Source organism: Colius striatus, chromosome 12 (assembly GCF_028858725.1).
Source record: "Colius striatus isolate bColStr4 chromosome 12, bColStr4.1.hap1, whole genome shotgun sequence".
In the NCBI taxonomy this organism is placed as follows: Eukaryota; Metazoa; Chordata; class Aves; order Coliiformes; family Coliidae; genus Colius; species Colius striatus.
Window position 1 is genome coordinate 16,104,528 of NC_084770.1, and position 15,791 is coordinate 16,120,318.

General features: G+C 37.2%; 1 protein-coding gene across 3 annotated transcripts in view; it reads left to right on the top strand.

The window, feature by feature from the left end:
• Nucleotides 1–15,383, top strand: part of PEX5L (peroxisomal biogenesis factor 5 like) — a 37,417-nt gene extending 22,034 nt beyond the window's left edge. For all 3 annotated transcript variants that reach the window (XM_010197711.2, XM_010197712.2, XM_062005503.1), the window contains 8 exons: nucleotides 2,530–2,625; nucleotides 9,045–9,161; nucleotides 10,068–10,211; nucleotides 11,030–11,100; nucleotides 12,264–12,461; nucleotides 13,754–13,919; nucleotides 14,296–14,453; nucleotides 15,179–15,383. In XM_010197711.2, the coding sequence (XP_010196013.1) occupies nucleotides 2,530–2,625; nucleotides 9,045–9,161; nucleotides 10,068–10,211; nucleotides 11,030–11,100; nucleotides 12,264–12,461; nucleotides 13,754–13,919; nucleotides 14,296–14,453; nucleotides 15,179–15,383 (1,155 nt within the window). The remainder of the gene's footprint in view (nucleotides 1–2,529; nucleotides 2,626–9,044; nucleotides 9,162–10,067; nucleotides 10,212–11,029; nucleotides 11,101–12,263; nucleotides 12,462–13,753; nucleotides 13,920–14,295; nucleotides 14,454–15,178) is intronic.
• The last annotated feature ends 408 nt before the right edge of the window (nucleotides 15,384–15,791 follow it).

Below are 15,791 nucleotides of genomic sequence, written 5' to 3' on the forward strand. Positions count from 1 at the left end.
GTCTATCAACAGAGTCTTGTGTCAAGAAAACCAGACTTAATTCTTTGATCAGATTACAGGTCAGGCTGATAAATGCTGTGTGATATTCTGCAAGATGTTTGAATTAACATACCATCTTCTGAGTTTAAAATTAGCACCATCCAATGTGAATAAGGCAGCTGTTAAACAGATTAAACCTGACTAACCTGAGATCTTGAGAACAGTTGTTATTTATTAGGAATTGTAATCACATGAGGGTTCTTCTGTGATTGCAAAGAGAAACTATGGTCTTCAATATTATTGATCTGAAAACAAACATGCAAGTCATTCCTGATAAAATTTGCCCACGATGCAAGAGTGTAACAAAAAATTATAAACAAAGGAGTCATAAAAATGAGCTGGTAACTAAGATATCTCTACAAATACAGTCACTTGCAAAATCAGACATTTCAGAATAAGAATGCAGGATCTACTTACTACACCATGCTGGGAGGCAATTTGAAAAGAATCTATGGCTCAGACTGTATGAGGATGTCAATGTGAGTGCTCCCTGTGCAGCAGAGTGGCAAGAAGAGCATGTAGAAGCAGAAATAATTAGTGGGAGATAAGAGATCACCTGATTTCTGTATAGAGAACTGGCAAGACAGGAACTGGAATATAGGGTTCACTTTGGCTGTCTCTACAGTTATGAAAAATTAAAGCTACAAAAAAAGAAAGAGGGAAAATAAGAGAGATCAAAAAAAGGTTGGAATCTGAATAAAATGCCTCATCATGAGAAAATTTAAGATTGCAGTCTCTTTATATCATTTAAAAGACAATTAAAACCTGTCATCAGTATCTCTCCACAGATAAAGAAAATGAAGGCTACTAAAAAGTGCTTTCAACTACTGGAAAAAGAGTAAGAAGTGATAGTTTGAAACTGCAACTCAAATTAATAAGAGAAACAAGGAGGGCAATTAAACACATTTGCAAACAAAATAATAACATTAAGGTCTCTTGATAACTTTAAATCCAAGCACCTTCCTCAAAGATATATATTCCAGATAACCTGAGTTTATTCTCTGTGAGATATCAGTCTGATCCTGCAGTGACAAACACCATCATGATATATATAGACAAATGGATTATTTGAACTAGTGAGCTCTTCTGCCCTCAGTTCTACTTGTCAGTAAAAGAATTGTTTTGTGTACAGGACTGGTTTTCAGTATGTTTTCAATGACAACGTGAAACCTCTTCCTGGCTCCAACAAAGAAAATAACTATTTTCCAAGTGACATGAACCAGAGGTAGTGGATGTGAAAACAGAACCAGCATATTCTCACTGAAACCTCATGCTCTGTGCTTCCTGTCTCGTGCAGCAAAGTCCAGAGGCCAATGCAGGAGAATGTACATAGAGCCTCCTCCTGCTATGTGCTTCTCATAGAAGTTGTTCTTTACTGTTCTTTTTCAACTGTATGTCTATCATCAACCCAATATATGTTTCACTCATCAGTCTCTACCCAAGAGATCAAAGACTCGGGAACAAATCAGAAACTTTAGGGCCAGACTGACAAACAAAAGTAATGTTTCTAAATCCATGTGTGTGCACACACAGACATCCATGTTTGATATGTGTTGCACATTACTGATGCGAAAACCCAGGAATATATTGGATGTTTCATCTCAGCAGTGCACATTCCAATACTTGCAGATAAAGCCCAATGAGTCTGAAGTGTGTAAAATTAGCCTTTTAGCAATGTGGCTCATTGGAATTGAACATTGCAAACACAGTCATCAGAGATATAATTACATAAATGAATTGGGACCTTGGTCATGCAAATGGCTAATGAGTTTAACCTCTAACAAACATGAGAGAAGAGATTAGCAGTCAGAGCTCTGTTTAGCAACATTAGGCAACTTGGTGCTTTTATGTGCCATCATTGAATACTGGTTGGTTTTGTATTGTGCCTTTTGTGAAAAAAAGAAACAAACAACAAAGTAGTTTTTAATAAAAGAACAGGGAGAAACTTGTTATGTAATTCCAATGGGATCAACTGACAGCAAGGCACAGAAGACAGAACTGCTGGCTGTAAAAAACATTTGTCCTTCCAGTGAAATCCATAGCAAACCTGGCTCTCCAACGTGACCACAAAACAGAAACTGAAAGCAAAATACAGAAGGTACAGGGAAATTAGATGTTTTTTTACTGGAGCATATTGAGTGGCTTGCATTGCCACAGTCATAATACAGGTGAAGGAATGATTAAGATAAAGGTCTTACATGAACTAGTCAGCTCTTCCCTTTGTTGCTCAATTCTTGCATTGTCTTGTGGATGTCTCTTTATCTTTCATGTATCTTGAGTGAAAAGAAAATCTGGAAAAGATAAATTACTCTGCTTCCTGTGAGGAATTATCTCTGCTACAGAGGAAGAGAATTCAGAGGAATTCATGCAGGCACACAACTAGTCTTCCCAAGAAAAAGACCATTTGGGACTCCAGGGAATTAAGGAAATAACTCAGAAACGTGGCAGAGAGTATATAATCTCTTTCTGATTTATTCCTTTATTTTTTAGGCACGATTAACTAAGGAGCAGCGCTGGGGAGGACCTCTGCTCTCCAGAAATCACTCCTTGGAGGAGGAATTTGAAAGAGCAAAGGCAGCTGTTGAGGTATTACTTAATTTACTGTTTTCATTCTCCACTAATGTTCTATGGATTTCTTACTCATCTTGCAGCAAATATATAGGAGAAAGTTGGAACTGGATTATTTAAGGCAGAGAAAGATATGTTTCCTGGAGTTACTCAGTTAGAATAGTAGTTTCTCTCTTAATAGAAAAAAAATAAATAACAACTATAAATGAAGTTTAGACAGCACCAACTTTTCAAGCTCGATTATTATTGCTATAGCAATTGGGTCAAGAAAAAAATCCCCACAAATACAAGTACTTCCAATCTTAAAGTTTAAGAGAGAAATATGTTTTTACCCAGCAACTGAATGTGTGCAATCAGTTATTTAAGTTCAGATACAAAACAATTCTCCACAGTGCAAATGGAATTTAGAGTCACTGATATACAGTACAATTACCTGCTGTCAAGTATAATTGCATGTATACCAGTAATTATACACCAGTGCATTTTTATAATTAATAGCAGAATGTTAAACACAAGAGTACTCTTATTTCCTGACAAGTGTTGTCCTGAACAACTAGTCCCAGTTGAAGCCCTGGTCCTATCTAGAGACCAAGGTGGCATAGAGCTTTTATAACAGAATCCAATGAAAAATTATCTATAAGCATCAATTTTGAGCATCATAGCTTCTCAGGGGTTCAGTCAGTAACCCTTGAAAATCTCATTGCTACAGAGCCAAAACAGCTGCATCCCACCAAGGACAAAGGTTCAGGATGAATTATGTAACAGCCACCGAAATGAGTTTTTAGGGTGGAAAGGATAAGGCTGTGAAACTGATTCCTCAGAAATGGTTATTTTTAGGATGAACTGCAGTCTCATTAATCTCCAAAAATCTAGAACACTTTAGGGATATTTGGGGTTAGATTTAAATTTTAATGCCTGTATTTTAATACTCCTCTAGCTCAAGTTATACCATTGCCATTCCAGTGTTGGCAGCTGAACTAGTCTACATTGCAAATAAAACTAGGCCTAAATCATATGTTGGCTTCTAGCTAAAAATAGAATTTCTTATATAAGAAAGTAATTTGATTTGTAGGGATTTTTCATGATACGCTAACATAAGACTGCATGGTTTCTACTAAGGCTTCTTATGATCCTATTGCACGCACAAATATCCTTCTTACAGCATATAAGGTTGAAATGGACAGAATAAGTGAGCTGGTTTAGAAACTACACACTGATGACATTTTTCTTCCATTGGTTTTTCGTAATCAAATAGATTCTTTGTAGACAAATGCTCGTGACTCCTGATAGATTTTTTTTGATGCCATATATCATACACATTTGCCCTAACAGAAATTTGGCTTTCAAATTGCCACTGCCTAAAATGTTCCAAATGTTCTTAATTGCACTGCAGACTGACCCTTAGGGTGGGAGAGTTGTGCTGTGATCTGTGATTCTGACACAGGGAATCTAATGATGAACATCTCTGTGTTACAGATAGTGGTTAAGCAAATTATGGGAGTACTCTTGCAGTTGCCAGAAACTATGTGTGATGGGAAGTTCCCTGACACCCAGCACACAGAAAAATCAGTCGAGTCCAATGACAGATTACACGACATGATTGAATTACTTTACAGAATAAAGTAAAGAGGACAGTATGTTGCAAAAAAAACCCTGCACAACAAAAGGTCATTCTGATGCAACAAAGACAGGTTGTTAAAATGCTTTAATGTAATCTCAAAAACAGCTATTAAAAGGAATCTAATTGAATGTTTCCCTAACTGTGTAGCTGGCAATATTAAATTATTCTTTCTGCTTAAAATAGAAACTTGGACTGGGTAGTTAAAACTGTAAAGGAAAGGATCCTTCATGGCCTTATTTCCATTTGCATATGAAGAGAGATGAATTTTCATCCTAGTTAAAATGAAGTGGTAAGAAAGCTCGAGTGATTGAAATAAATTGCAGCCCATCTCAGACAGATTAGTGCTTTCTTAAGCAGAGAATAGATACAGTTCAAAAATTCATTGTTTAGGCTTTGGATGTTTCTGTAATATTCTTCAACTGGGAAAGCTCCAAGTGTTAAGATTAGCCATAAAAATGATCAAGAAAACGAAGCAAATCTCAGATTCTTTGTGGCCTAGTTCGAAAGGAATTAATTAACACTTCAGTAAATGAAGACAGCAAACTTTATCATCCACCCAGTATTCACGTTAGAGCTTTGGGAATGGTTTTAAGATGTCAAACTTTGAGATTAATGAAGATCTGTGAGGTAATTCTTTCTTAAGAAGGTTTAAAGATGTCTATGCCATTGGGGAATCTCTTAAGAAAAAAGAGGTAAGTAAATTATCTTTGCTACGAGAGAGGGTCTTGATTCACTTGCAGCAATTGGGTACTTGCACATTTCCCTCCCTTTTCTGGAAACTGGATTTGATTTTTGCCTCATCCCTTTGGTGTATACATGAGGAAAGCACAAATAACCTAAAGTCCTTATGATTTCCAAGTGCCATACCAAATATGTTTTAACGTAATCTATCAAATAATTAGCTATATTTTACTAAAAGTCATAACTTTTGAATTTCTCAAAAATGACATCATGGAGATTGAGAATCCATCCATGAGTTAGGATAAATGAAACCAAGAAAGTGCAAACACATCTAACTGAGAAATGTCTCAGAGAAGGAAAAAAAAAAAAAAGCAACATCAATAATTTCTTATTCTACATTTTGCTGATGGAGAGATTAAACCACAGATACCACACTGTTTTGTGAGCTTATGCAAAAGAAATCATTTTATTTGTAACACCGTGTCACATGAGCCACCTGCTCTGTAATATACTGTCATGAAGCACTGGAACACATTACAGCTAAATTATCTGACTATAGTAGGAAGAAGATTGGATTAATTTATATTAGCTGAGGAGAACATAGTCCAGAACCACCAGCTTTGTGGCTCACATGAATACCCTTTAGACCTCCTTCGGTACATGTGATATCCTGTCTCACCATTCAACATGGCTTTTGGATGTGCCTAAGAGTGCCAAACCGCATTTTAAATTGGGATCTAGGAGCTGGAGTCATTTAGATGTATTTTATTTGGTACTCTCTCAAAACACAATGGGAATCTTTGCCTTGATGGATGTTTTTTATCTTTGAACTTCACTAAAAAGGAGCATTTCAGATTCTATTTTGAGAAGACACCAGCTAAGGAAATCTGATGTAGTTAGCACATAAGTTTTTACTCTTCCTTTCACATGGAAGAGTATGTTGACACGGGAATTCAAATAAGGAACAACAACCACAGAACCTTTCTTTCCCGTGGATTGGTCAAGAGGAAACATTGCAGATTCATTTTTGGCAGTACAGGACAGGCAAAATTCTATTCCAAAAGTTATGACAAGTGGTAAGTTTAAAAACTAGCCAGCAATATTCAGAAAGTACACTCTCCATCCCAACTTTTTTCACTCTATCATAGGAAGTAAAGAGCCTGGTTCTATTTTGCCTCCCATTTGTTTAACTGCTTCAGCATATTTTTAAATACTAAGAATAAAAATAGCCTCTTTGAAAAAATGCAAAATATTCTGCTTGGAAGTAGTCAGATGGTAAGAACATTTTTCCTGGTTGTCATTCCACTTGACTGCTGCAGATGATCTGAGAACGTGTTAAATGTGTTCGACTGGTCTGAAAACTTTCAGTATGTCCAAAGTAATTCACCAGCATTAAGGCAGCAAAAACATTGAAATGAGGTAATTGGCAGCAGTCACATAGCAAATAGTTACAATTAGATCTAGAAGTCTTGATCCAAATACAGGTTTTCAGAAACACTCAATTTAACCCTCCCACCACTGAAGTCAATGAAAAAAATTGCTACTAACAACAGAGTTTAGACCTTTAGCCTTTAGGCCTTTAACAAAGAGTCTAACATTTACAATTCTCAAGACATTAAACTGCGCTGCTATTGACGTTGATATTTGCCACAGCAATATTACGGCATTGTATCAACTGCCAGAATTGTGCATGACTGATTGCTCAGTGCAGCTTTGCCATACCAGTTTCAGAAACCCCTGTGCTGGAGGTAATTCAAAAGGTGTAGCCAAGACTTAAATCCATTTGGCCCAAACAAAAAAAATCTTTGCTTAGAGTTACAAAATAACAGTTGGGTAGCAAATGATGAGTTGAAAGATGTTATAGCAAAGCAGCTCTTCTCCCCATTACATTTTTCCTCCACCTTTGGCTCACTGTGGACAGACATTAAGCACGGCTACTTGAATGCATAGTAATTCATTAGCTTCTTCAGTGGAGTATGCACACAGACAACTTCTGTGGGGGTTATAAATAGCTAATTAAGCAGCAGAATTTGAACTTAAGACCTAAAACCACTCATGTGCTTGCTTATAATCTGCAGAAATGTAATTTGAAATGCTTCCAAACCACTGATTCATAAGGGATTTTTGTGGGAAAAATTCAAACAAAAATTCTAATAAAAACTCACATATATATCTATATAAAATTATTTCTATAAGTTAATCTGTTTAAAAGGGTATTACTAATTACTTTTCAGTAGGTTAATTAATATTAATCCATAGGAAAGGGAAATTTCCACTCCTTTACCTCATCATGAATCTCAGAATTATTGCTAATAAAAACATGGCCAAGTAATTCTTTCTTCAAGGCACTGCAGATTCGCACTGAATGCAAAAGAGTTGACAGAGATAGCTGTTGAACAGGATGGTTAAAGGGATTCAAGTGCCTCTGGTCATGGCTGATAATAGAGGAAGTGATCTGATTTGTTATCCTAGCCTTTTCAAACCTGAAATGGACATTTCACCACAATCTCACAACTATTTAAAAGGCTTTATTTCCCTCAAATTTGGAGTGAAAGCAAATCTTGAAACCTCGGAAGTTATTGTGTAACAGACTTGTCAAGTTCTATTCACTCCTGTTACATAGAGTGAAACTTCCTCTCCAGAAGTGAATGATTCACATTTATTTTCTTGTACACAGAGGAATGTAGCAGGTATCTTCACAGAGCAAATAATTCAGACAATTTTGTCTGAATAAGACATAAGTCTCCTGGAAGAAAGTGCTGGCTATCAGGAGGCACATGCTACCGTAAGAGCAGAAGGGAAATGCCTGCTAGATTTCTAGGGAGAGAGTGCACTTACTGTTGGCCAGTGCAAGTCCTTGTGGTAATGCACATCTAGTCTCAAATGTTCTCATCCCAGGTAAGTTAAGTAGACTGTGCTTGCCTTTTTCCAGGTGCCTAAGAAGGAGAGTTGTAGCAAGTCATGCAATCCCAGACTGCGCTCTGTTTTTGCAAATCCTACCTGTCTGTGGAGCAGTGGCAGAGCAGTCACTCTTGTAATGAACATTCAAACAAAATAATCTGGATCAGTTTATAAAACCTTCAATTCACTTTGAGTATCACCTCACTCTCAAATAGTCCTGTCTAAATCTGAGTAAAACTATCTGTGCTGTTGTCTTTGACATAAATAAGCTGAGAAAATATGCCCTCAGTAGCGCCAGTTTACTGATGTTCTGGCCATGACCCTGTAGGAACAAGAGAACTTTGCAAAGGCTCACAGTGCTGTGCATATATTCTGCTGTGGAACTCCTTTTCAGGGCTTATGACTAATGTGTGGAGGCTGAAAAAATAGCACCTTAACTTGGATTCTCCCCTCTTTTTTTTTCTTTTAATCCTATTTCTGGGTTTTGGCATCACTTTCTAGTAGCTACAGTGGTTCCCTCATTGTGGTCATTACACATCCCACATCTCTTTCTTTTGTCACCATTTCTGTTTCTGTTGTTACATGCATTTTTTACCACTTGTCTTTGAGCTGAATGTTAATCTTACTGTACAATTTTGTAATCTCTTATAGTTTCCTTTCACCAGCACAGTACATGATGCAATAGGATTTCTCTGCTATGACAGAAAGCCCAATTGGTACTAATTGTCTTATGCAAACAGGCACTGTCTGAGCTTTGCCATTACTCTTCACATAGTTGAAACTAATGCTGAATAACCCAAAGCAGGATGCTTGCTCTCTTTTAAACTGTTTTATCTATTGTTATTCTATAGCATTTTTGCTAAAGTGATTTTTTTTTCTCTCCTTTTTTCTTTGGCCAGAGACTAGGAGCATTCATTTCCTGCAAATTTTATGTAACAATTTGCTGCTAGCATCACTAAGATGCTGTGTAAGCTGCTGAAAATCCTGCTTCAAATAGAACATACGCTGCCTGTGAGATAAAGAGTTTTCTGTTGGCAAAACACAGGCCAATAGAAGAAATGAAATTTAATTATATAGAATTCCAAATTTGTGCAGGAGTATTTCAGTTAGTGTGATTATTAATAGAATTAATACTGCTCTGCAAAATTGCCAGACTCCGACCACTAGCAGCAAGCTTGCCATTTTAATGTTTTGTCATTCCTTTTCTTCTCTTTTTTCTCTCTTTTTCTTCTAGTCAGACACGGAGTTTTGGGATAAAATGCAAGCAGAATGGGAAGAAATGGCTCGCAGGAACTGGATTTCAGAGAACCAGGAAGCACCAGGGCAAGTCACCATCTCAACCATTGAGAAGGTAACACAAAGTTTTTTAATACAGTACATCCTTCCTAGGAAACCTGGAGATGAGCCTCAGCTGTTGAAGGGAACCCAAGAAAACTCTTTGGTCATGGAAGTTAATTTTACCCAAAAGCTCTCATCTTCTTTAAGGATATCTGACTGGGGTAGACTTAAAAGACCTTACCACAGGGAGAATGCATTTAGACTTGCCTGAATTCATCTGAAAGGATCACTAAGCAAACTGCTGGATCATGGCCACTTAAGGAAAAGCACCAAATAAAAAATCTGGGCTGGCACGTTCAAATACTGTTGAGGACAGAAAAGTCAGAGATTCTGTCTCCTACTTTGCCCCTCCATTGTGCATTTTAATTTGATTTCTGTTCTGTAGCTGATGGTACACTCTTTACACTGCAGTGGCATGAAGAGAGAAAGGCAACATTTAAGGCAAATGCTGAAATAAACTCAGGCACTTGAGACACTGTTCTGCACCCTGAAGGTTAATTGGAGATTTCAGGGTATTAACTGAACAGACATCAGGTTACAGTCCTGCAGGGAGTCAATTGCTTGATGTGTGCTCTTTACCATTAAATTGGAGGCACTAGGCTCATGCTAGGTTCATTTCTGCAGTTATTGCAGTCAGAGGGAGTTGTTGGCACTATCTTTGATGGAGCAGGAGAACCCAACATGAATACCAGTAACTATAGAGCTCAAGTAAAAATAAAGAGAGTGGAAGCATTTGTGTCCAGTGATGCTGTTTTTTTTTTACACTTTTTGTCAGGGAAATCTCATGAAGGAACTCAGGCTTTTTCACAGAACAAAGGATATTTACATCCACTTGGAAAACAAGAAGTCATTTAAATTTACAGAGTTGCCATTCCTTGCTTCAGTGCTTCATCACAGTTCCATTATCTTTCTTCTCCAGGGTTATTATTTCCATACTGAAAATCCCTTCAAAGACTGGCCTGGTGCTTTTGAGGAAGGACTGAAAAAAATGAAAGAAGGTGACCTGCCAGTTACAATCTTATACCTGGAGGCTGCTATTCTGCAAGAACCCAACGATGCAGAGGTATTCACTCACGTGCCTTTTACTGATAAGGGAAAAGGGGACTCCATTTAGCAGGCTGTGATGGAATGATTTTGGAGCTCAAACCTTTGCTAGTCATGACTGACTGAAAGAGATTGAATGCTAACCGTGGCTTTGGAATAGTGTATGCCCTGAAGTAGATAAAGGTGACTTCCTCTTAATATGAGAATCTATTATTGAAATGAAATAATTTCCAAGCTGTCATTTAAAAGCATTCAAAAGAGACAATATTTCAAACCTTTCCTTCTTTTCCTGGTGTTTTCAAATTATTTTTTAAACAATGCTATTGAAAAGTTGAACTTACTTTATTTTAAAAGTTATATCCATTTCTGCAACCTTGATATTTTCAATGAGTATATATTTTGTTTACTGTGAAACACAAAAAATATTTACAGTGTAATTGTTTAGGTTTCTCTGAAGCTCTTGCTATGTTAAATCAAGCAGCATTAAGTAAAAAACCTGACAGAATTCCTTAAACCTGTACAGCTTAATAACTATTTTTCCATAAAATTATAGGAACTTTTAAAATGTACAGTGATTCCAATTTGAGAAATCAGTATGTGATCATACAGTGAGAGAAAGACTTTGCATTCATTGACTATACATATTATAAGGCCCAAAGACATTCAAAGCTGCATTGATTTGTACTCCTGGTATCCACGCTAGAGAAAAATCTGCAGTTACTGCTGGACAGATCTGCTGTTTTTATTCACCCCACTGCTTAACAGTGTTATTAGTTGTAACTCTGCTTGCAGTTGGATATATACAATGAAATAACACGCCGATGATTGTTTTTGCAGGCCTGGCAGTTCCTGGGCATAACACAGGCAGAGAATGAAAATGAGCAGGCAGCCATTGTCGCCCTCCAAAGGTAGAGGAAGATAATTGCTACATACGGGCTCTGATGAGTTTTAGGGAATGGCAGCCTGGGTATATTGAACAGCACACTTGCCTTGTAAAGCCAAGAATTTATTTAACTAAGTAAAATGTTGACATAGATGTAGAAATCTTCCCAGTGACTTCAGAGGGATGACTTTCGATTAATATTTCTGTTTTATTAAATAAGTGCAATATTTAATCTAGTAAAGTAAGCACACACACAAAAGTTAGATAGCCTGATAAACATCAGTTGGGCATAATGCAAATTAAGTGCCTTTTTGATATTCTAGGTACTTGGCACATTTTCTGTAGTCTGTCCTTTAATGACAAGGTTTTCTTAATTGGAATGAGTTGCCTTCAGCTGCTGAATACTAAACTGACAACACTTTTAAGTTGGTAGAGAAGTGAAGATCACGGTGTGCTTGTGTGTAAAATGTCAGTTCCAAAATATCAGCATTATTATTATCTCTCCACAGTGGGTTTTCATGTTTCCATTTGAAGCAAGTACCCACTCCATATTCAATTGCATTGGTAATGTTAAACATCAAGTCAAAGGCATGCTCTAACTTACTTATATGTCACATTTGAACTTACCTGCATCAAAAGCTGAGGAGTTGCCTGATTTGGGGCTTGCTCATCCACACTTTTGAAACAAGCAACAATGATGTTCACAAAATAGAACAGATTCCATTTTTAGGCCATGGTATATAACCACAGAAAGACTACTGGAGTTGATTGGGTCCATCTTTTTCAAAGAGAATCTGCACATTCAAGGTATATGGGAAGACTCATAGGGATGGAAGGAATTTTGTTTTCCAAACACTTTCTTTTGTATGGCTGCAAACCATATTAAACTGTTGAATTTACAAGAAGCTTCTCTTTGTTTAGATACTATAAAAATGAATATACTTATATTTACCCATAACCAGAATGATGAAAACAAAACCTGTATGCAAATGTTTATGTACATGTATGTGCACGTGTCTATACATATGCACAATGCACTTATCACAGAAAAAATAATGCTAAGTCCTTTATTGTGGGTAAATCTTACTTATGTGAGTGGGTTTTTTACACAGATTATTTTGTAAGTACTCAAAGACTGTGTTTGGCTACAAAAATACCTCAATATATGTTTATTTTTTTTCTGCCTAGGTGCTTAGAACTACAGCCAAACAACTTAAAAGCTCTGATGGCCCTGGCTGTAAGTTATACAAACACTGGTCATCAACAAGAAGCCTATCAAGCCCTAAGAAACTGGATAAAGCAAAATCCAAAATACAAGTATATAGCAAAAAGCAAAAAAGGTTCCCCAGCACTTACCAGGAGGATGTCTAAGACATCAGATGAAAGGTAAATGCAGTGTCAATCCTGACGTGGAAATTTTAAGGACATCAGTAGAAATGACAGTGCATGATGGTGCCCCCTCACTCTGCAGAAGTGCAGCCTGTTCCCTGTGATGGAACGCTCAATGTCTCTAGTGGCAGGATTGCAAGGCCAACACAGGACATTTGGTTTAGCAACTGAATGATCTATCTTATGCCATCCAGCTAAAAGAGATGCTTCCTCTAAGCTCCTGTTGGTTTTCTCTGACCCTGTCCTGCTGCTCCTGTATTCCCACAAGCCATATCCTCTTTCTTCAGCTGCTTCCAAGACTATACCAGGGCTGTATCCTGTTCTACATGTGTGTGTTCTTCCTACTGTTTGTCGTATTTCCTATATCCCAGTCAAGCTACTAGAACCCAGGAATGATGGTCATTTTGCAGTGGGATATGGCTTCAGTTCACTGAAAATATTGGGAGGTAGCATCTGCTTGTTTGAAAGCCATTCTGTCTCTAAGCAATGAGACACTGTAGTTGTTTTATCTGACTTCAGCCTAGCATACTGCAATGGGACCTGGCAGACATTCTAAACAACAAAACCATTCATGAATTGGCAGCCCTTTGTCGTGATTTCATGAGGTCGATAAAACTGAAGTATCTCTGAATTGTGAGATGAAGCATAAAGTCATTAAAAGCATAAACATGATTTGTAGAAGTAAAACACCAAGGCTATCTCCCTGCTTGTCATTTTGAAGACAGGCCTTAGGTTTTTACGTCTACCACTATCAAGCACTGGGTCTACAAGATAATTTAGTATACGCAAAAATAAAACATGCAAGTTCTGCTTAATTGATGAGTGTGTTATTCCACTTTGGCTTCAGCCTGCTGACATGTGTTGGTGCAAAGGTTTTATGGAGCCTACAGTGCAGACAGAAGTCTTACATTTCAGATTCTTTTTTCAGCGGTCTTGGCCAGTCACTTGATCTGTTCCTCCCAAGAGTCCCGACAATTTTTGCCAGTAAAGAAATCCTTTAGATCTTAGAAACTCATCCAATTTTAATAGTTTTGAGAAGCCTTCATGTTATCTCACTTGGGCTTGTAGCTGCACTTTGACTTCATTATATGGATGAACTTTTTTATTCCAGATGTGAGTTTACAACAACACCTGGAAGTAAATCTTTGTCATGATGAAGTTGAAGAAGCTTATTTTTAAATTTTAGGAGTATATCACTTCTGAGGAGTCCATTACAGAGACTTTCATTTTCCCTTAGCAATCAATATTACCATATTTGTAAAGAACTTTCTTTTTTCACCCTTGTCTAGCTCATTACTTGAAGAAGTAAAAGATTTGTACCTGGAGGCAGCTCACCAGAATGGTGATATGATAGACCCTGACTTGCAGACGGGACTTGGAGTTCTTTTCCACCTGAATGGAGAATTTAATAGAGCAATAGATGCATTTAGTGCTGCTTTAACTGTTCGGCCAGAGGTACATTTTATGCTTTTACATTTTATGCTTTTCCATTTTTAAAAATTTCACATTGCAGGCCATGTTCTTTCTCCCCTCTTGAACAGGCTAATATGAATGAGATGTCACTTCAGCCATTACAATTTTAATACCTGAAATAGAAATTTTAATTACAGGACAGTCCCATTTAGAAGCAGATTTATACATGTCCAATTTCTAGCTGTGTGCTGATTAATTGTACTAGTTATATAAAGCACAGGGCAAAAACTTACATCCTGTGTCAATTAAGAGCAGATCCGATATCATTCTTTTCTGCAGCCCCCCTTACTTTGCAAGCAAAAATGAGCTATTATTTCCCTTTTTGACACCTACAGTAGAAAACTCATTTTCTCACCAGGACTATACATTATGGAACCGTCTTGGAGCAACCTTGGCAAATGGGGATCGAAGCGAAGAAGCTGTCGAGGCCTATACACGTGCTTTAGAAATACAACCTGGCTTCATTAGATCCAGATACAATTTAGGGATAAGTTGCATCAACCTAGGGGCCTACAGGTAAGTTACAAAAATGTATAAACAAAAAGTCAAGGATCGTAACTACCAAGTGAAAATTCATTTCCTAGCTGGAGCTATCTAAGAAAAAAAGCCCAACAGAATATAGCTGCATAACCTCAGCTATTGTAAAATCCTGTAATCATTTTGACAAAGTACTAACAAAGCAATGATACTTTTCCTATAGCCACAAATTCTACATAACAGACCTACTTGATTAAAAGCAAATGCATCCCTCATTCAGCAAGCTGCTTAAGCATATTTTCATCTCTAAGCACAAGCACTCTCATTATCATCAGTGGGATTGTTCTCAAACTTAGTTCTGCGCTTAAGAGCTTTTCAAAAAGAAAAGAAAATGTAAGAGCCTGTCTTTAGAAAGGAAACTTTAGTTAAACTGCTTCAAGTAGCTAATGCTGTCAAAGACACTCTCAGTGCTTTAGGAACTGAGGTTGATATTCCAAGGTCCCAATGGTCTGTTTTAGGCAGTTAAGATGAAGGAGAGCTACACAGCAATGAAGATAATATTCCCAGACACATGAACAGACTAAGCTCTGCATTACTACAAGCCATGTCCACTTGTTTAAAGAAAATCAAGCAAATGTAACAAAGAGTCTGATGAACCACACTGTAAAATAATATTCTAGAGTCTAGTATAGAAATTTAGGAAGTTTTACTGTAGGCTGGTCAACAAAATATATTGCTTCTTTCTTTTTTCTTCTTCCCTACAGAGAGGCTGTCAGCAATTTTCTCACTGCTCTCAGTTTGCAGAGAAAAAGCAGGAATCAGCAACAGGTTCCCCATCCTGCTCTATCAGGCAATATTTGGGCAGCACTTCGAATTGCTCTGTCTATGATGGACCAGCCAGAACTATTTCAAGCTGCCAATGTGGGTGATCTAGACATTCTGTTAAGAGCCTTTAATCTAGAGCCGTAATAAAAAGTAGTCAGAAATTGGTTAAATTGTATTAGGAAACAGAGAACTCTTTTATTACTCATCTCAAAATAATGACATTTTCCAAAAGATCGTGGCTGTAGATCAGTAGGGGAATTTTTTCAGACATGATTCCAAACAAGAGAAGTTCAAAAGCACAAAGTATTGTAAATTCAAACCCAAAGGATTGAAACGAGCTGCAACTAATCTGACCAAGCCCTGAACTAGATGAAACAACCATTTCTGAAGAATCTTCATTCCATGCAAGCTATATCTCTCTCTATATACACAGCTATACAAAGAAAAATATATTAAGAACAAACCTAGATAATTGTTATTGCCCATTAGAATGGCAAAGATGCATCCAAGGAACTTGCTTAGGAGCTCATCACACTGTGCTGACGTCACTTT